We start from the raw sequence: 22317 nt of genomic DNA, 5'->3' as shown, positions 1-22317 counted from the left end.
AAGATGAATAGTATTTATATATCAATGTGCCCATTAAAATCTCTGCTTGTTTGGTGATGGATGTCTCTTTTATGTTATTACAAAGTGATCGTTAGTAATAATTTCACTGTGGATTATATTGTCGTATCATTTCTTGAAACTTCGCAGAATTTTGATTCTAAATATTGATGAAAATGATGAGTTTTATTCATTTCAATTAGTTTGATCTCATGCTGATATGTGGTTCAGCATTTGAATTTCTCTTTAGTGTTTTATATTTGTTGGTGTAATTTTTATTGTCATATATTATATGATGTTTAGTGTTTTTCTCTTGCGGTAATTATCGTTTATGAATAAAACCTCAATCAGTTTTGCAGTTTCATCTCATTTATACGTATTGTCGTGGCCAATTTTCATGCTTTTCAGCTCGTCCCTATGTTTCTTAGGGGCTCGTGTAATAATGGCCAAGTCGTTGTTGTGTTTGTTTAGTCGATTATTCAGTTGGTAAACTTATGTTCTCTCAAATGTTTCACTTTTGTTGAGGACATTGAACTAGTAGTGAAATGGCATTGAAATTGGCCTAATAATTAAATGGCTTTCGCACGGTGGTGGAGAGTTCGAGCATTGAGATGTGAAATTTAAAAATATTTTTCGACCTCAATGCTTCACTTTTGTCGAGGACGTTTGAAAAGACGATAATGGGATTTGAGAGCGAACGGTTGACTCCATACGGTCCACCGTTACGCAAGGTGGCGGGAAGGTTCCATTAGTTTCTATTCGGGCAATGAAGCCATTTTTCTTCCTCTTCCTTTCGGCCTACCGCCCGTTGCTCTCCGCAGGCCTTGCAGCATCATCTCCCGTCTCCATTCTCCCAGCCACAGCCCTCATCTCGTCGTGGTCTCACGCCCCGCGGGGGCCCTCCTCGTTCCGCATCATCGGAGAGGAGTTCAACGTCACTTGTCTTTCGACTCCAGCACGAGCTCTCCCTCCACCCAGTCGGAAAAATTCCCTTCCATCCGCGTTTTCCTATACTATCCTCCCTCTTCATTCTCCTTACGTCCTCGATCGGAACTGGCTCACTGGAAGGAATCGAATTTAAGCTCCGGCGTAGAAGGAAAAGTGATGCGGATATATCCCCGTTGATGACTGGGATGAGGAAGTTGATGGGCTGACGGTCGGTTGGGCTTCTCCTCTGCCTTCATCTTCGTACTGCAGTGTAGGGCACCTCAAGTATGGTTTTTAGGGGTTACATGTTCCCAAAATGCAATGACGTATGTGTGAAATAGTTTTCGGAGCGTGCCGTCTCACTCTTTATTTGTCGTCGAACCTAGCCCATGTTTCTCACCTAGCAATCTTAATTCTCCTGGTATTAAACCAGAATCTAACTGTAAAACGTCATACATGTTCACTCGAATTGGAATTTTTATATTCATTGTGTACAAACGTTGCCTTTAAATAATGTTCCGGGTGCATTAATTCTATAGTTGATTTAATTAATTGCGGTTGCGATGAGGTTTATCACATACCTTCGTGCCTTTAGTATTAAGCGCTTCAATGCTATCAAAACCAGGTTGCTAGGAACACTGCTCTGTAAAGCTTAAATATTATAAAGATAGGGCTTAGGAATTAAAAATTTGATTGTGTGACACCAAGCCATTAATTTTTTAGCATGGGTGATTTTAGTGGCTAGGCTTGTGTCCAATGAGTTTACGTCATTTTTTCTGATCTGTGTTTTTGCGCAGCCTTATAATTTTTTCCACAACTAAATCTATAAAAATATATTACTGGTTGAATACTGAAGAGTACAGGATCTTGCTTCGTGATATCTATATAAACCGAAATTCTCATCGTTAATTTTCAGTTTTGAATGATTTTTTCTCCAAAATCTGCAAGAAATTGTTCTTAGCTAACGCAAGTCATTTCGCGATTGTGACGGTTGAGCTAGGGGGTTCTATTAGCTTTTATACTGGCCACGCCACTCCCTACGAAATTTTCACGGAATGATTCATCTCGTTCTGGCTAATTTTGAGCTGGAATGAGCCCGAAACTGTCGTCCACTAAAATGAGCCAACGCGGCATTGACTCGAAAAACAATTATTAATTTAATCACCGCGGAAGCCTTCGTACCAACATTAGCAAATTTCGTTCATAAATTTCGTCAAATGTATGAAATCCATGATGTGTTGTACTGGTGATTCCTCGTAATTGAGCCAATTCGAGTGATGATAGGAGAGCATGCTGTGACGTTGGGTAGACTGACCTCGAGTTGCATCGCCTCGTCTCGCGTTCATCTCCCCGCGCTGCTATGCGTGGGGGGGGGGGGGGGGCTCGGAAGAAAGTGAGAGGCGCATGGCGGAGGGGGGGGGGGGGGAGCGGAGGATTTATGGTTCCTGTCTCCCTCCACCTCTGCAATCCGTCCCGTCCTGCAGCAGGTTTCTTTGCGGCCGCAACTGATGCCAGATGCGTGCTTACTGCGGGTATTTTGCTAAAAGGTCGTTGGATTGCGGCGAGGGTAATAGGTTTAACGTGCCTCAACATGGCCGTCGTATTTATGTATGTAGCTATATCAACTCGCCCTCTCTTCTCGTTTGTCCCCTCTGCGGCGAAATCCACGCGCGATAGCGGCCTGCCACGGTGAGGCTGTTGTGTATCGTTTTGCGCGGAGGCATTACGGAGACTAATACCTTGCGTTCTTTTGCCAGACCGTCGTAGATAAAAGGGGTTTGTAGATAAGGGGCCCAGCCTATATGCTTGGTGCACGCCTCTGCTGAAGCTGATGATAATGTAATCGGTGGTGTGAATATCGCCCTGAATCTCTTTCCTGCGTGATTAGTTTATTTCCAGTTGGATTGCTAAATTGAAAGTAATGATCGCTAAATCAACCTCACGGTAATCTTTTCAACTACCTGAAGGGTAACGGTGATTTCATTCCCCCGGATGTTTTCTCTAACTTCGCATTTCATAATTCAATTTGTTGCACCAAGCGTGTGCTAATTACGATGTTTAGATGTCCATATTGTAATAATTGTTTAGTAGTATATCAGCATATAATTTAGGGCATGTCTTGGGAGCGATATCAGATACATGGTAGATACAAATTCGACTCATTGTTAGTGTCGCCAAGATTTATTTTGGAAATGCATGGGCGAGTGACAGGATAACCCCTTTGTTTCACTGTTATAGATATTTGAAAAGACATTTATCGAACGACATCCGTTTTTCGAGGAGAAGGAATTTGACTTTCTGGGGACTCCAATTTGCATTTAGTTTGTTGCATAGCTTTTATTTTGTTGTAGTGGTTTCCAATTTTCTGAGTGAGAGACAGAAATTCGGGTTGAACTCAGCGTTTTATTGCCCTTTGCTGCCGTTGTATTGCTCCCGCTACTTGCCCAACATGAAGTTGTAATCAAATTTAGTGTAATTAATAGTTAATATTATCATTTTTTCCTCGTAATTATTTCTTTATCGATGAAAATAATAAGAATTAATTACCCTTTCGGGAAATTTAAAAACTATGGCTACGTTAAAAAAACGCTATTTTCGTGATTATGGCTCAGTGAAGAATATGTTGAAGGTATTTATCGTGGCTGTTATGTAATCATTCTTAGAGTGTAACATAGGAATTGAATGCCTACCATTTTAAAGAATAGCATGCTCTTCCCGGCATCGATTGCTGTTGTAAACTTGTTTCACGTGTGAATGGTAGATGATAAACAAGATGATATCATAGACTTAATTCTTTGTCGTTTGCACTCGTGTATTTTCGTGGAAATCATGTTTAAGTTTTCATATGGAAACATTTTTCCACGCATTGGGTACTAGAGGTACTTAATTATATATCCCTGTTATTACGTGACTGATCAAGTGATGAGTCATAGTGTGAATCATGCCTTCATAACTACGTGCCCTCGTGGATAAGCATAAATGGGCCGCACGTCATCTCGTAATTTTCTGACGCGAATGTGCACGCATGGAGCACGTTAGAGTAATCTGCAGCCTGTAATCCGCTTTGCAGCGTCCACTCTTAGGCCCCTATTACCATTTCTCGCGGGCAGGCTCCGCGAGTGTGTATTTGCGCGATGACGGCATCCAGAGATGCCATAGCATGCCCTCCGTTGCACGAGAGGCTCTGTAGCTGGTTGGAGATGGCGGTCGCGATCGGACCCGCCCCCGTTCACTATCCGTCAAATTCCGAGTAATTCTCAGCTGGCCGGTCGACGGTTGGTGCCCCGCTAGCCATGCCCCACCCCATAGCTCCGGAGTCGTGCGGGTTGCCGTCACATGTCGGCGATATCAGTGTGCCTGTTTTTTCCCCATTCTTCTTATCCGTTCGCCGAACATAGGCCCTCTCCTATGCACTTCTCTACAGGGGAGGAAAATATTTTCTTTTTTATATTTAAATAAATGGAAAAACCACGCTTATTTTTCCGTTTTATTGGCGTAGAAAAACGACGTATGAGTCCAATCATTTCCTCACCGTAGCTGATTGCGCGCCATTGGAAGAAAAACGCACATGCTATCAGTCAACTGTGTTTATCCTAAAGATATATTTGTTGTTACTCCGAAGCGTATTCGTCCTGTTGATGTATATTATTTCTATCATTGAGGTAATTTATGTGGGAAATCTTATTGGAAGAAAGACACGCATTCTCGTGTCGGAAAAGAATTAACGCTGTCTCATTCATTGATTTCATGAATACTTCTTCCTTAGCTTAATTTTTTCTATTTTTGGTTTAAGTAAAGCGTTGTTTTATGTCTTATATTGGGTGGCGTAGTAAGCAATAAAAGATGGTGGCATTAGCATTTACTTGATGGATGCGGTTTGGGAATGTGTAGTCTGCCGTAACTTTAGTTGGATACCCATGTAAATGTTATGTGTATGGCATGTAGTTAATTAAACCTGATTCGTGGTATTTATAAACTCTCGTAGACTATGGAGTATTTTGAGTGGCGTGGGAAATAAATGATTTTCTCATTCAAGTTGCTTTGGAAGTGAAACATACTCCCTTTCAAGCTCGTCGTTCTTCTCACAGGGTTAGGTCGTATTTCGTGTTCAACTCAATCGAACTACAACGATCAATTTTAGATTTTCGAATTTTAAAATTTTGGAATAGCTGTATATCATTACCAACTGGTTTTCTGCCCTCTGGCTGGTCCCAAACACCACCTCCTGTCCCATGCCTCCTCCTTGGTTTCCTTATACCTTCTTCTTTTTATCCTCATTTCGTCAATCATCTTCATACTTCTTCTCCTTTCTCCTTTCACTGTTCCCTGTACTGTTGTATTTAAAATCCCCTTCCCTCTTAAAATATACCCGACCAGGGTTCTCTCTCAACCTTGAAAACCTCAAAACCGTGAAGAAGCCGTGAATTCCGTCTGCCGTGAAAAAACCTGGAAATAGCCGTGAATTTCGTTTCGAAAAAAAAAAAAACCTTAGAAAACTCTCAAACTTGATTGTAGAACTACGATAGACAGATTAAAAGAAAAATCGATGCTTCGATCATGCTTCAAGGCCGAGTCACATGTAGATACTGTCCACGCGTTTTTCTGCACTCGTGTATTCGAAGCGCAATTATTAATTGGTCCGTGTTCCATGACAGCACATTGACCTTAAGCCTGCGATTGGAAGACATTAACCCTGGCAGAAAATCAGGCACTTCTTCACTTCCCTGCCACCCTGCTCTCTCCATTTTCCCACTCACACCCTTTAGCCGGACCTGAATTTTGCTAACTACAGGTGACGTCATAAGATATAGCACTTTCATTGCTGCGTTTGCATTCAAGGCATCTGTTGCGTTTGTTACATTTTTATTTAACGTGCGGCCGATGACTTTTACGTGATCGATATTTCTGCCTAAAATGTCTTATCTACAAACCGTGAATTTGATGACATTTATACCGTGAAAACTTGAAAAAACCGTGAATTTTATAATGTAGTTAGAGTGGGAACCCAGCCTGACCCAATACCCTTTATCAATTTATTTTTCATTAACTTTAATAGTCACCGTCTTGGTCGTGTGCATTTCCCTTATCAGCCTCCTATCCTTCCAGTCTGCTTTCTATGTTTTAAAAATATCAATTATCTTATCACATTTTATCCTGTTAAATGCTTCTTCCAAATACATAAAGCATAAGCTTATACCTTTTCCTCTTTCCCAGTATCTTTCACCAGTTGTCCTCAGCAATGTAATGGCTTCTCTGGTACTCTTTTCTCTTCTGAAACCAATTTGCTCCTCATCTTCATTATCTTCTATGTACATATGTCTATATTTGATGTTAGATAATAGAGATAACTGTATGTGGGATGTTATAGCTGTTTTTTTTTAATCCTTGAATGCTATAAATGTCTGCTCTGTAATGGAGGTCCTTGCTCTTGGTGAAAATGTAATGCGGAAGCTCATTGCATATTCTTTCTGTAATTTACGGTCGTGGTCTTGTTCCAATTAATAATATTTGGGAAAAATATTTTCATTGTTTCAACTCAGTGGTTGGAGATCGTTTTTTGTATAGGTGTATTAAATAGGTTCGTTTAACGGCGGATGCTTTACCTCCAGAAGAACAGTGAAGAGTAACTTATCTTGAAATCTCTCAATGTTTTTTTCAAGCTAATGCAATGCCAACTGAACCTCGCTACGAAATCCTTCCAGCACTTTTTTTTCGGCATCGTAGTCAAGGTCGTTGTTCTTCATCGTTCGTAATCGTTGCCATTTTTTTCTCGTCGTACATCTGGTATGGATTTATTATTCTATTGCGCGTGGAAACGCGGGAAAATTGTGCACTTTAATGCACTTGGTTCCCTTTATTATTTTATCGCAGTTTTTTCTTCGAATCGTTTTTTGCTAGATTTTTTGCCCTAATGAAGCTAATGTTTCTCATTTTCATCGGTCATACGTCGCTCCGCGTCGTACTCCGCTGGGAGTTTCGCGGGAGCCACTATGAATAATGACTCGCGGCGGAAACACGCACGAGACTACCGCATGTCGTGGATGCTGGCAGAAAAAGAGGGAAGGCGGATCGGATGTACGCCTGATTCCATTATGCTGACGCACATACCAGACCCCTCTTAGCTCAAACACTTCGCCTTTGGTGTAGCCGCTCTTTTTTTCTTCTGTCAAGATACATTCGTTTGTATGCGGCTTTCCATTGATATTCCAGAAGAATGGTAGATATTCTGAATATTTTCGTGCGTTTAACTTGTGATTTTGGCGGCATAAATTCCAGTTTATTCTCACGTTCCCATCTCCTGAGCGATTTGTTGCCATTATTTGTTCGTCCGTATCGTCTTTCGATACGGTGTGCGGTTAGTGTAAATTTTAGGGGATTTTATTTTACATAATTTACTTATTTATTATTTAGTGTTTATGGTTTGATTTATGAGTTCAATTTGTATAATTTTATGTATACGATTTAAAATCTCAGTCTCAACCGCGGAGAAATAACTCGAAATAAAGTCCTGTAAATACGGTCATTATTCTCTACTATTTCATCATTATGACCGACCCCGGCTAGGTTGTTAAATCTCATTCTCTAGAAAATATTGGGATGTCGACTCATGTTGAAACTTAGATCGGTGAAAATATGAGACGTAGATCTTCAAATGTAATATTTCTTTTCCTCGCTCAGTCATCCAATGGAAAGTCGATACTTATTCATAACGCTCGTTGTTCTTCTTACATTGAGGGTATTTGTGCTCGACCCGTTTCATTTGACATTAGCCCTTGAGCAGACTTCAATATAAAGATGCCCCTCCCCTTTTTAAGGGTCATGCGGGACCTTCCCTTCAAATTGGGCCTGTCGATTGGACCATCCACGCTGAGGAGCTGAGATACTCAGGGGTTATACCTCATCCGTCACTCCCGTGGGCGTGAAAGTGTTTTAACACGCTTTAGAACGGTCGTTCGTCTTCGATATTCCCGTCTCCTCTGGATTGATGGTCGAGTACGCGACGTCTATCAAATCGGAGAATCCAATGTGGAACGCTGCGTCGAACGTGAAAAAAAGTGACAAGACCTTGAAATGTTTTTGGTTATCTGCTCCGAACGATGCACTCCTTGCTCACGGTAATCGTAGATGGAAGTGTTTCAGGTATCTGATTGGTGTAACGATGTTAGGTGAGTTTTTTTTTACGCATTCTTCATACTCAGCTGTTACATACTTGGCCTGCCATAGTGAACTCGGGCACCATCAATTTCCACTCCTCGCTCATAATTCATGACTAGTATAATGACTCGAAAAAATATATTTTCAAAATCAGCAAGCAAATGAAGCTGTCATTGTATCCGAATGTAGAAATAATCCAGGTCAGTACGTAAGATTCATTTTTTCTCACACCAACTATGCTCCGCCAATGGAAGAATTGTTTTCATGCTGTGAGTTTGGAAAGAATAAGTAGTTAAGAAACGAAATAAGAAAAATTAGGTAAATTATGCATTCCCATTTGCTCTTAAACAGTGGGACAATAGACTGTTCTAGTGTGAATTTTCACTTTTTTTAATTGGGACATTAAGCATTAAGGCAAGGTTTCGAGTCACATTTTCTCAAGCTGCTTTTAATTTTTTACAAAAATTTTAATTATTGTTACAATAAGCAAAGCATACTTGCAATATTGTATCCTTCGAATCTTTTTATTTTTACTAATGAAAATTTTCCTGAAATATAATTTCAAATTTCTCTGCTAATAAAAAGGTTATCGATGAATTACCAGTGCCAGAATACAATCCTGTTAGAATCCCTAAATGGTCTTGTCTCGGTGAGATATTTTTCATAATACGCTAACTTTTATGGGGGGAAAAAACTTGAAGTTGAAGAGAAACTACTTGTGTTGTGCCCGTCAGGCTTGATGTTCCGAAAAAACGTGGTAGATTGAAATTTTGTCATCTTAATTTTTTTATTTTCCCTTGTATCTAGCGAATTAGTAAAATATTCATAAAATCTCTAACATGGGACGCACCTACACTCTTGGCGGCTAGTTTTAATTTTGAGGGAATAACTAGAGGGACTTGAATGTGTTAGCTCATTTTTTAACTTGCATAATTAAATACTGGTCCAGATGAATCTTAGTTAAAAGTGGAATATAGCTCATGTTGCCTTTTTTCTATTGAAAAAATGAAGTTACGTCAGTAATTCATGGATATATACATTAATGGCGTCCCTAAATTGGTGAAAGTTGTTACCTCGCAAGGCGTGAAATCGTTGAAGCGTTGGATAATTTTAGTAGAATGCTCGTCATGTTCTGCCAGTGTTCATTATCGCGTGACCAAAAATGTTACTGCTTCATATTATTAAGGTCTAATAAAACCCTGGGGATTACAGGTGACGATGATATAGCGCAGCTAAGTTAGAGCATGTTTGCTTGTTTAACTGCCCGTGAAAAGTTGAAAATAATGGCATACCAACCTGTTATTATAGCCTTCAGCTGTAGTTGGATCATTCTTTGCGAGAAGATTATAGGATTGTTTTTCTACTCGAATTCATATCTTTTTTACCTTATTAATGACCTTCTTTTGTAATATTACTCTTCCTCATGTGAAAATGGCTATGCATTCGCATGCCATCATGTTTGGTAGATTCAGTGCCGGCAGACATATATTTATGGCCTAGGTAAGTAACGCTGAGTAGCAGGCTGTCGTAATGCCTAAACTCACCCATACATCTTTGTAATGCCTTCACTAAACATCGGTGAGTCTCCTGTACGCATCCCGCATCCGAGTCGTGTTTCAGTTATGATTCGCTTCGCTTTTATGGAAAAGCTGTTTTTAGATAGTTCATGTTTTGGACTAAAACTGTGTAATATTTGAGGGATATCATGAAGTTCCGTTGCTAGATAAAATCCACGTCTAGTTTCCTCGTCATATCTTGTGAATTTTAGTCTGTGCGAAGTTCATATTAGTTAATGTTTAATTTTAGAACGGAAGCTAGAAAATAACGCGCCAAATTAATTAGGTTTCCAGCGTGGTAATCTGTCAACATCTTTATTTTATCAGTTTTATGCTGAAGTCCTGAATTTTAGTCTATGTAAGCTAGTCTTTAGAAAAAGCATTTTCATTAATGCTTCTTCCGAAATGAGCTGCAGTAAGAAAATTAGGGTTTCTACACCAAATTCAATTACATTAAGATTTCTTTTTTAGTCTGCTTGTATATGTCTTGTGAAACTCCAGCTTACGTCTTGGGAAAAGAGATCAATCTATTGGTACATTCAAGGAATACACTTTTGGAAGCTATGATATACCTAGATTATCATTAATTATTTTCAGAACGAAAATATTGGACCATAATTAAAAGGTTTTCGGCGTGGCAATCTGTGAGCCTCTCTATTTATATAGTTTTATGCTTAAATGTCTTAGTCCTGAAATTCAGTGCATTTCCGTAATACTTACACCTTCATAAGACATTAATGCCCACTTTTTAAAACTATTGCAGGGAAAGCGACGGGAAATTACGTTATTGACAACTCCAAAGGAAATCTAAAATGGAAATGCGCCTACTTAAAAAAAAGCATTGTGCTATTTTTTACTCCCATTGACAAGTACTACATTAAATAGGAATCCTTTGTTGCCATGAGCGTAGTTTTAAAGTAATAGTCGGATGGCTCCTATTGTAAACGAATGAGTTAGTTCTCGCTGGGCGTGTTCATGGCGTTTTAGTAGTGGGGTTCTTAATTCTGTTTTCACTATGGCATTGTAATTTATAGTAAAAAATTAAGTCGCTAATGAAATTGGCATGAGCGTTAACTTTAGGTGTTAAATTTGGCTGCATTACCAGTGAAGTTTGCGAGTGTTTGCCCAGTGGTCCTCGCGTAACGATTCCGCGGGCATCATCGAAGTTTAATGGCATCGTCTCGGCGCTTCTTTTCGGCCTTGCTAAAATATTTTTAAGCTCTTGAAAGGAAAGTCTTCAATTCCCTTTTCGAAACGCTCAGTGAGGAATATCTCTTCTTGAAGAGGAATCTCCTCCGCCACGGAAATCGGTCGGAAAAGTCAGTTTTTAATCCTCTTCATTTTGGGGATGGCGATTATTCGCACGTACAACCTTATGTTTACGTCTGGGGATGCCGTCTTTAAAGTAAAGGCATTCCTTCTTGCTATTAGGAAAGCTCTAAGTGCGAGGTACTTCCGTAAGTTTGGTAAAAGCTGGTTTTCTCTGGGCAGGGGAGTAATTTCGTGACCAGATTCGTGTTTTTACGCGCCATTTCTTTTGACTCCCACTCCCGCGGGCGTTATCAAATAATGGCTATTGAGTTCAGGGAGACGTCTTTTTTTTAAGCGACAAGTTAGTGCCAACACGGTAGGGTAGGCCGTTGTTAAAATGCAATTATGCTCCATCTAAACGTGATAGCATAGTATCTGGGGTGGGATTTGAAGGGGAATTGGATGGCGTTAAAATAGCCTTTCATAATGAAAATGTCAGAACTAGTAAGAGTGTACATGAGGTGCTCTGTCAGTCTTTTTTATCACATTTTTGTATCTTCGATTCGATGCATGTGTGTTGTGCCTTCTAATGTGTGAATTCCACCTTTCTTATGCTATATTTTAACTTAAACGAGTGCCTTCTGCGTGAGGAGCTGCAAAAGAGACGCATGCTCTTCAATGGAGCTTAAAGCGTATCAAATTCCCATCTATTATGATGCTTCCGAGATAAACTGGGTTTTTGACGCAATATGCTCTTGATGAATATTCCGACGTTAATATTAGTATTTTCCCTAGTTTTCTGAATTAAATGTGACCGGCTGTGCCTGGTAGCATAATTGTGTGAAATCGTGGCCTCACTATATAACTACCGATCGTTAAACTCTCCGCTTGATCCCCTTCAATAACCTCCCTTCATTATGCTGCCGTGCGAGTCCAATGGTATACTGTTTGTAGTGAAGCAAATAAATTAATAACTAAACTAAATGAATCTATCGTGGTAATGTTGCGTCTAGTTTGGTGCTGATCAACAGTTTATTTTGACATTTTTGTCCAATAATGTTCAAGATTTTTTTATTTTCATATATTGATGTTGCATGCGAATTATTATGTTTTTAGTTTATTAAGGCTCACGTTACTGATGTACAGGGTATTTCACCCGTTGTTGGCACAAGGTGTGCAAATTTTTTTTTGCTCACCTAGTGCCAACAATTTGATGAAATAAGGGAGAATTTATTTTTTTGACATTTTATTGAATCTCTTAATTATGATATCAGGGTGATGGCCGTCGTCTTCCTAAATATCTATCAGCAGGATTTAAAAATATAAAAAACAATTAGAGTAATGGGCTCGTTTCTTCGAAACCGAAATCGTAATTCATTGAAATAATTCGGTAGTTGGAAGTGAAAGATAGTTACGACGAGAAATAAATCTTCCTCATTCAGCCATCCTCTCGTAAGTTGAAAATAATGAAACGCGAAAGTTGCCCCCATTTATCACGAGTTGGTGACGTCATTAGAATTCTGGTGCATTTACTCGTTCAGGGAGAACCTTTCATGTAGAGATGGAATCGCTCATAAGAATGAGAAGTAGCGAGCTTTTCGAGGCCCATGCGCAAGTACGTGGAGTATCACAGAAGCGGCAAAACTATCGGCTTTGGTTAGAGGTGTCATCAACTTATCTATGAAACGGTTAAGGGAATCTATTGTCCATCACGCATAGGTCGAAAAGTAGGGGATGGATCGTAAAACAGAAAATACGGGTATATCTTTGTCAAAATCGAGAGTAAAGTAAAATTGTTGAGCGAGACTAATATGTACTGCCCTAAAGTCTCAGGTCAAGGCGGTCAAGTTCAGACCCCTCACCCGAAATATTTGGGAGATAATCTTAAGTTTACTTCCTCCTTATAAAACCCACGAAATGCATTCCTGTATTCGAGTGAACCGCCCCCCTCAAAGTGACTTATCTGTCTTCGGTCATTAAAATTTCCCTTCGCCCCCACAGCTGGTTTGGATTTTGTAAGGATGGTAAAAGTCGGATAGCAGTGCTAAAAACGGCAACAGTATGTGGAGGGAACTCGTCTGTACTGGATGTGGGAGCTGAGTGCATACTCGCGCACTCATCTTGCGGCTCCTCGGGGGTGGAACTTCCACCGCCTCTCGGGTCGAGACTGCCGAGTGCGTTCTCCCCCGTTCCAGTCCGCCCTCTGCGTGCGTACCATTCCACGCGGTCTCCTCCTTGGCGCCGCCGTCGGAAGGCGCCACCGTGCCCTCCCCAAACCCCCTCCTACCTGCCGGGTCTTCCGGGAGGGTCGTCGACTCCTCCGCGTCGGCCAAAGACGCGTGCACCTCCCTCCTTCCTTGTCCACCCGCCGCCGCCGCCGCGCAGGAGTTTTCGCCCCGGCATTCCGGTCCCTCTTCTCCCCGCATCTTCCCTTTCCGCAGCCCGAGGGGGTTTTCGTTCGGTGGGTCGGACAGTCCGGGGTTCCTCCCCTTCCCCCCCGCGGGGTCTCCGGGCTCATACACACATTCGGTCGCCCAATCGACCGAGCTCTTTCTTGTCTGCCCAATCCCTTTTCCTTCATCCCGTTTTCGTATTTTCTTCATTATTCCGCGCGCCGACAGGACTTCTTGCATGTCCCGGCGGAAGCCCTCTCTCTCTCGTTCTCGCGTTTTCATTGCCTGCCTCTTTAATTTCCATCCCTTTTCTATGATTCGATTCGCGAGGAGCGCGGTTATTCTGAGCGCCCCCCGCCGGTCACCGCCAGTGTGGGCAATGCGAGCCGCCACTTTTGACAATGGGGAGGGTTCGCCTTCAACCCGTCGCCGTCATTATCCAATCCTCATCTCTTCCCCCTTCGGCGTTCGCACTGGTCACGGCTCGCCTCCCTCTCCCACCCCCGGGGTCTTCTCTCCGCGGAGATAGCATTCATCTCTCCCTTTTGACGTACCTGCTCACTATCTCATCGCTGCTGCCTCTCGCTGGGGAAGGTTGTCATGGGAGAATCTATCTCTATCACAATGAGGGCTTGGAAAGGGATGAGCTGCTAATGTAGACAGCCAATTGCTCTCATTTGAGTGAGATTTCAGATTCCTTCCTTGTGATTGACACTTCCTTATTAGGCAGAGATATCTCAAATTTAGTCCATGATTAATTTTATAGGGAATTATGTGCACTTTTGCTGGTAATTGAGGAGGCTGTTATTTTTGTTTTGTTTTTTTTTTCTAAATATTTATTATTAATGGTCGTAATTCCCTGGAAGAGATTCTGGTAAACTTATATTTAACCTACCTTGAGGGGTTAATGTACCCATCTGCAGTCAGTTTCACATGATTATTATTCAAATGAGGTTTTCCAAAGTTTGTATCTTCATTGTGAGACTCGTGTTCAGAGAAGGAAAATGTTCATTATTCTTCATTTCAGTTCAAATTTTGCTGGCTCCATGCATCTCTTTCAGTTGGTGTTGATTTCTTCCACTTGCATTTGGTATATTTGTTCTTAGCTTCTTCATGCAAAAATAATTTGTGTGCATGCAGTTGTAACACTTCTCTCGATGCCTTACTTTGTGCTGTTAACATGATTTCAAGTTACTTGAGTTATGAACGGTTACATGCAAAGATTTTTGGAGAGTATCTTTTGGGATTTGTGATTTATGCTTAGTTGTCTTTACAGTGGCGTGTCGGATTTGCATTGGCATACATGCATTTTAATTATTACTGTACCATACCTATAATTTTTGTGATTCATTAATTTTAAAAATATCTGATTTTAACATGGCAATTTAAAAAAAAAGTACTTCATAGGACTGATGATTCATGCTAAAAGATGTTAACGTAAAACTGAATATCAAAATAGACATCATTTGTATTTTTGTACCAGATGTTTCTGTGTCATTATTTCTGTCAACTTTGTACCAATTACATTTAGTAGTAAGTTTTTTTTTTACTAATTGTAAGTTGGAGGGGTAGAAAAGAACCTATTTAAAATGGGACCTGCAAAGAATACCTAGGCTGTTTTCAGGAAGTTAGCAGGATTCATGATATTTTAGTTTTTTCTTATACTGGACAATTTTTCCAGTGCATCTAGGATTCCATTATAATAATGGAAAAAATAATTTTTATATTATTATTTTAAAATGCTGGGCCAACAAATCAACCTGTAACAGTGATTGAATGAGTGCCGATTTATTGATCAGCTGACAGTAAGGAGTTAATCAAGAAAATGATAATCAATGCTCTGGTGAATGAATGATTCTTTAGCTCTATTAAATCTAATGTAAACTCCTTGATATGATTTTTAAATGTTACATGTAACTATAAAATGATAAATATTTGAAGTGATTTAATCATAATTAATTCTTTTGTCTTTCTAGAACGTGACTCAGAGTGTGGTAGCTCGGTCAGTGGTGGAGCGGAAGGTGTCTATCGGTCGGCTGTACAGGAGAGCGCGCTGGTCGTGTCCCTTCAAATGTTCAACCTCCTACTTGAGCGCTGTGTTGCTTTGCTGAAAGACCTCTACAACTCATCTCAGTTTGAGTCCACACCTATTCAGCCTCCCTCGCCTACCTCCTCTTCCTCAGCCCCTTCCGACTCAGCCAGAGGCACATCTCTTGCCACTTCAACATCTTCGGTGTCTTCATCTACTGAGCCAACACCAGACCCCTCCCCCCAACCCACACCTGCCATTCAGCTTTTGAGTGGCAATGAAGACATTCAAACCCTACTTCGTGCAATCAAGGTAAGGATTGTTGTTGCCTATTGAGTTTGGGAATTACTGTCAAAACTCATTGAGTGTTTGAAATGGGAATATTTGCTTCAAAATTTTTATAGGAGTATGTGTTGTTACTTTCCTGGCAACACCTAGTTATGCTAGGACATGGGTGCATTTCAAAATTTGTGCTCTGAAAACTGTTAGAACTCACTCTTTATGTTTGGAACTTGAGTAAATTTTGCATTTATAAAATTTTAATGAACAGGCAGTACATTTGATGACTAGTAATGATGCAGTAATGATCTTTTTCTAGAAATATAAGAGCGTATCTGTTCAAACACTCTTTGGAGTTGCTAGTGGAAGTAAAAGCGATTACATTATAGCTTAATAACAAGATTAATAGCTTAATAGCTGAAATAAATAGCTTAATATACATAGCTTAATGGCTTGCTCTTTTCTAGAGGAAGTTTAAATTATAGAGCTCTGTTGTGAGTTGCATTTCCTTCTCAGTGCCAGTTCAACTTTGTCATCATGTAGTAAATACTTCTGTGGTAAATACCACTTTTATTTTCATTTTTATGTCAGTCCTTGAAGACACACACATAGGTTTGAATTTTCTTGTCCACGCTTCAAGGTGTGGTCAGTAGTGTTAATTTCCCTGCCTTTTATCTTTGTAAATAATAGCAGTCACTTTAAATTTTTGCTTGGTGCAAAATATTTTTTAATTTTCTCTAACCTTTTGTGATATGACTTTTGTTCAATATTTCAATGAGAATTTTTGCATCTCTCTCAAGGTGTGGTGTGACTGGCTACTCTGCCATAGCGCTGTGTGGAATCCCCCACCATCCTGTGCGGATTATTCAATAGGGTGAGTTTCAGGATGTTTTTTCTTTATTAATTGATTGATTGAAGGCCATGAGGAACCTAAATAGCCTAATCCTTTTGCTATTCCTCTTACTAATTTTGTTGTTGACCTGTGAATAATGTGAAGCTCATTCTTCAGTTTTTATTGTCATATTTTACAAATTAAGTGATGGAACATGTTTCTCTCAGATGAGTTAATGCATATTCTAAAGAAACTTATAAGATGACTGTTATTTTATGGCTTACTATATGCTATTTTTTAGTGTGACTTATTAATGTTATAGTAAAGAATCTTCATGTGATATGGCATATGCCGAATTTTAACATTTGGTGTAATCATTTCCTGTAGGCCTAGTGGTGATGCGTGGAGTCGCCTTGCTGAACTTGTGAGTTTACTTGGGCGGCTACAACATGGCTGTACTGAGATTTTGGAAGTTCCTGGAGAGGGTCTTGAGGCAGTGAGGTTGCCAGAAGACTCGGCTTTGGCAGGGTTTACTCCTCTTATGGCGAATTATCAGGAGCCTGGATATGTACCTACAGACTCCGATATGGTTTGTGGCTTTTTTTTTCTACTCCTCAAAATGTCAATTAAGGAGCAGGTTCAAAAAATGCTTCTATGATATTTACTTGATGCATCTTACTATTGTGAAATGATGTTGGGTGAAGGTTTAAATGACGTTAATTCTAATCAATTATTTCTTAAAGAATTTTGAGGAAGTAATATTTTGTCACTAGTTTGAGATTTTTGGATGAATTGTTTTAAATGCATGATATTTATGTAGGTTCCTTTAAGCTGGTTCTGGAGGATTCTTCTGGATGATCTACATTTCTGAAGCTTGACTTTCTTTTCTTTACTTGTAGGAGCAGGCTCAGGTGTGTTTGAGGATACAAAAATTGTTGTTTTTTGGGACTGAATTCCTATGTGGCCTCGATCCTCCTGTACTCAAGCTTCATGTTGTTGGAGAAAGAGGAGAGTCTGAATATGTGTCTGTGGTCTCATCCTGTCCAACATCATCTGCACCATCTCCAACCCATGCCCTTTCCTCTCAGGTGAGTTTGCGTAGTACTTAATTAAAGAAAAGCATCCATGATAATCAATAGCTCTTAGCTGGAAGAGGTTATCTTGTTTATTTTCTTCCTTTTTCTATGGAAGAAAGATTTTATCTGTGGGAATTGTGTTGACCTCAGAGAAGCTAGCTGCTGAATTTGTGAACAGTTAGATCAAATGGGTTGTCATTTTGTAAGCTAAAACATAGAAATCTGTAAAAATAAATAACTTCTTTATTAATGGTGAGGTTAAAGCTGGAGTGTTGATGTTATTTCAATCCAACTAGTTATCCTGCTGGTACTGTCGTGGTGGAAGTTAAATTTCACTGTGGAAACTTCTGATTTTCCAAAGTTTTTGTACCTATGAAGTCTAAGTAGTGCCCATTCATTCATCTGTGTCACTTTGTATTCATGTCTTATTTGAGTTTTAAAGCTAGTCAGGTGTCTATCACAGAAAATCCATTTTGATTAAAAAATGTAGCATGCAGAAGGGCTGAAAAGTATTATTTGGCTATTAGTACTAACTCATAAAAAGAAATATTATTAATAGCTAATACTCATTTTATATTTTACCCCATATAAAGCTTTTCATCAAATCTTTGGCAAAATTAATTGTAAATACTTATTGAATTCAAAGGTATTTGCACTTTTTCACAAGTATTTAATGCATACGATGCATTTCGGCTCACAGAGCCATCTTCTGGTAAAAGAGCCATTATCTGGTGTTATACTTGATGATGTCTCTGTGAGCCAAAACACATTGTACGCATTAAATACTTGTGGAAAAGTGCAACTACTTTTCATTTCAATATGTCGAACTTCCAGTGAATCACGACTGAATTGGTTGATCTTATTTGTGAATACTTTGTTCCAGGTATACTTGTAATACCCTATTCATCTTTAAATCTATCAGTGTGCTATCATAGCTTATATATGTATATTCCCTCCATTTGTCGGTGAAGTTTGCTCTTATGGAGGAGGTGAAGTGTGTTGTTTCAAGCTTGATGTCTTGATTTCAGAATGATCAGGATGTGTTGGAGAGCTTCAGTGAAGAAGATGAGGATGACGAGGATGAGGGGATGGCAGCTGAGAAGAGGAGGGAAGAAGGGACACCTGTGAGAAGAAAGACTGACTGGGCTGAAGTGGATTCTGATGATGATGAGGACGAGATCAGAATTCTACTCAGTCGAAGGGAGGAGCTTCAGAAGAGGCAGATGACACAGGAGAAGAGTAGGCAGCGGACAATGGTGAGTTTTTGTCTCTCATTTTATCTGTAATTGTACCCATTTTCTTGTTTTTTTTCACCAAAGCTTTCATTGGAGGCGTTTAAGTGGTAGAAGATTATGTAGCATGTTCTCTCTGATCTACACCTTTTCATGAAGGTTATGAGGTGCAGTTATAAGGGAAAGAGAACTCATTGCTGAAAGATTCTAGTGCTCTTTGACTTCTATTCCCTACTGTCGCTATTGGAAGTTTTAGTGATCTCACTTTCATTGACATTTGGACAATATTTAGGCTCAGGGAGTTCAAATTGGCCATTTATGGCTTACTCTCACCAAGAATAAATGTCAGTATCACAATTTAAGTATACCAGGACCATCTTGTCTGGCATAGCCCACAAATTTCCACGAAGGGGAATGATGCCTTGGTAGCTTAACTAGCTAAAGCTCTCCGCTGGAAATCAGTGGATCTTGGTTCAAATCCCAGTCAAGGCGAATGATTTCTGTGGAATTTTCACGGTCAATATAGCAGTTTGGAAACTATCTGTGTCCGTCTTGACAAATGGCAAAATATAGTTTAACCGTGGCTTGCTAAGCATAACATAAATGACTTATGTACCACAGGGTACTCCATAAATGTTGCTTTGAGGAAGATGTGTTAGTTGTATAATTATTTGGCATATGCTTGGCAATTAGGAGGTGTTAGGTAGAAGAATGATCGTAGGCTTTCCCGGCGTATAGAATTGTGGAAGATTACACGGGATTTCCAGCGGGTCAGGTTCTCCAACTCCATCTCGCCCATCGAAACGTCGGCCGAGATGGAGTTGGAGAACCTGACCCGGTGGAAATCCCGTGTAACCTTCCACAAGGTGTTAGGTAGGATTGTGGTCAAATCATTTTACCAGTCGATTTGTTTTCAGGGAACTGTGGCCATTCTTTTTATTCCCAGTGATTAAGCATCGTGCATCTGTAGTTCAAAAGGAGACATTTAAGCAGCGCTTAAGATTTGGCTTGTTCTGTGGCTCATGCATTTTCTTCATCAGTTGTTGCCCATTGTATGGATTCTGTCTTGCTTGAATGAGATGTTTTCCCTTGTTTGAGTACATTCCCCTTGAATCATACCTCGCATTTACTAATGATAAATTTTTCATGTGTGGCAAGGTTTTATTCTAAAATGAGGGCTGACACAATAGAGGACTAAGTATTTGTTTGGTGTCTGTATAGGATTGTAAATATTTTTCAAGGATATATGTTTGTTACCAATTTATTTACAAATGTTGATGCATATAACAGTCAAAATTTCATTTAATGTCCAATGCTTTTTAGTAGGCTTGTAAACAATTTTAGGTAAAGTTAATGTGAAAATAAAAGTAATCACAATTCGAATTAAAAATCGATCTCATCTTTTAGATTACTTTCAAGTTGAGGAATAGTCAGGGAATGAAGATACTTCCTTCAATGTATGAATATCTTAAAATTGCAGCCTTTAGATATTACCTCTATCTTAAGTATATTTGCATGACCAATTCCAGATTTTTTCCTCCAATTTTGGCACTATTCATACGGCTTTATAAAAATATATACGACCATATAAAGTAGACTGTCAAGCATTATGTCTGTACATTGCTTACTTTTGCTACGTTGTTGTTGGGGAATGCCATTGAAAGGCATTTGAAAAAGAAATTTGGTTTGCTTTGTCTAAACTCATCAATTATCTCCCCTTTGGAAAATGTCATTCATGACATTTTAAGACCTATTTCAAACCTAGGCGTTATGTAATGATTTGATACCATGATGGTTTTCTTTGCTTTTTGTTTCTCCCTGATGGATATGTAGTGAAGAATGGACATTTTTATATCTTTGCCTGGAGGTTACCTTGCCTGCCTGTGCATCCTATGCCCATCAATTGAGGAGAACTCCCCATCCCTCCATTGGTGGGAAGTTGATAGAGTTACAATCAGTTTCGATTAATTGTCATCAACTTGAGACACATCATTTGAAGCGGTGGTCTGTTGAGAATCAAGGAAGTGGTCGAGTGATAGGCATTCACACCTCCCCATCTTTTTTTCATCTCTCCAGAGTTGAGATCAGTCGGATGCTTGAGAAGGGGATGGTTGACGACACCTCAAAACTTAATTAACATTCTAGTGCCCTTCGTTGGAATCCAATGTATGTCCTTTCTGTTCTCCCAAGTAGGGTGAGGGTTGGCGAACCCCTCAACGATTGTAGGGTGGGAAGGAGAATACCAAGGACCATCCTCCTCCCTCTTTTTTTTACCCTAGCGCTTCTTTATATTGACCAGAGGTTGTGGCTTGAAGGATACAAGGATGGGAGGGGGGAATCGCCACGGCTTTTCGCTTTAGTTTGTGTGTGTGTATATATATGTATACACATGCGTTCCTCTTCCCTTTTCATCCTCCTCCATTGGGATCTTTCTCTCCCGCCCCCACGCATTTTTCTTTGCTAATGGTTAAGCGCCTTCCTCTCCCCGCTGTCCACTCTCCGCCCCCCCGCGGCGAAAATAACCTCTCTCTCTCTCTCTCTCTCTCGAATCCCTTAATTTCACCTCGCTCGCCTTTCTTCTCAAGCCCCATCCAGACTCTCTCCGCATGTCATTTCTTCTCCTCCCTTCTGGTTTCCGTCGTCGTAATCTTCGCGCCGTCGCCTTCGCTCTCAACAATAGCGGGGCGGGAAATGGATTTCGTGGAGTCGCTCTGCCGTTTGATGATGGCTTCTCTCTCTCTTTCTCTCGCTCTTCAATGAAGTGGGTTTTGTTGTGTTTTGCCCTCTCGCTCTTTCTATCTCGCGGAGGCCGATGATCCCCCGACGGCTCCTGTCCGCCACTGCGGCCGCGGACCGACGCCTGCCTCCTTTCCCCCGTCTATGGCCGCGATCCTCGACCGGCCGTGTTCTTGAGCTCGCGTGGTGAATTTTCTTCCCCAGAAATGATATCGTGATAAAGATAAAGTAGTTGTTTTATTCCCTCAGATTTTATTTCATAACCGTCCTAGATTTCGGCAGTACACACTGCCATTATCAAGGAGAAAGAGACCTTGATGATGACAGGGTATATTGTCGAAACCTAGTTCGGTTAAGGAATAAAATTCGTGAAAACAACTGTTTTATTTGTATCATGATATCAGATTTCGATTTCCTCTAGGTATCGCTTAAGACATTAAAACTCATTCACTATAAATGTCCAACAATCTTAAAGCGCCATGTCTTCATAGTTGGTTGGTTGCATAGACATTATTTTTTATGTAACCCGGTTAGAATGAAAATGAATCATCCCATCTTCACCCTATCGCACTCAGTGAATTTTGCGGCGAAACAAATAATAAAATTCATATTTTCCGCAAATAATGGGCCTGCCTACGATAAAACCCTTGTGTAAATACTTTTTTTACAACTTTGCTTTACATATCGTTAATATAATTCGTAAGATAAATTATGAGGAATTAGTTAATTATATGAAGATTTTTGCTGAAAAGTTTTCCCTGAGTATCCCCCTATTACCGCCAAAGTAGTATTATTTTGCTATTGTACAATGGGAAACTCGTAATTAGTTTAGAAAGAAAACTTAACATTGTTCC

At 40.0% G+C, this 22317-nt stretch overlaps 1 protein-coding gene across 3 annotated transcripts in view; it reads left to right on the top strand.

Annotated features, from left to right (window-relative positions):
* Positions 1–22317, top strand: part of LOC124159369 (telomerase-binding protein EST1A) — a 162864-nt gene that overhangs the window by 79062 nt on the left and 61485 nt on the right. For all 3 annotated transcript variants that reach the window (XM_046535138.1, XM_046535139.1, XM_046535137.1), the window contains exons 14-18: positions 15256–15620; positions 16388–16461; positions 16807–17008; positions 17319–17507; positions 18524–18751. In XM_046535138.1, the coding sequence (XP_046391094.1) occupies positions 15256–15620; positions 16388–16461; positions 16807–17008; positions 17319–17507; positions 18524–18751 (1058 nt within the window). The remainder of the gene's footprint in view (positions 1–15255; positions 15621–16387; positions 16462–16806; positions 17009–17318; positions 17508–18523; positions 18752–22317) is intronic.

Source organism: Ischnura elegans, chromosome 5, assembly GCF_921293095.1.
Source record: "Ischnura elegans chromosome 5, ioIscEleg1.1, whole genome shotgun sequence".
Taxonomy (NCBI): domain Eukaryota; kingdom Metazoa; phylum Arthropoda; class Insecta; order Odonata; family Coenagrionidae; genus Ischnura; species Ischnura elegans.
The sequence above is the reverse complement of the archived record's forward strand: the minus strand, read 5'-3'. Positions and strand labels throughout refer to the sequence as shown.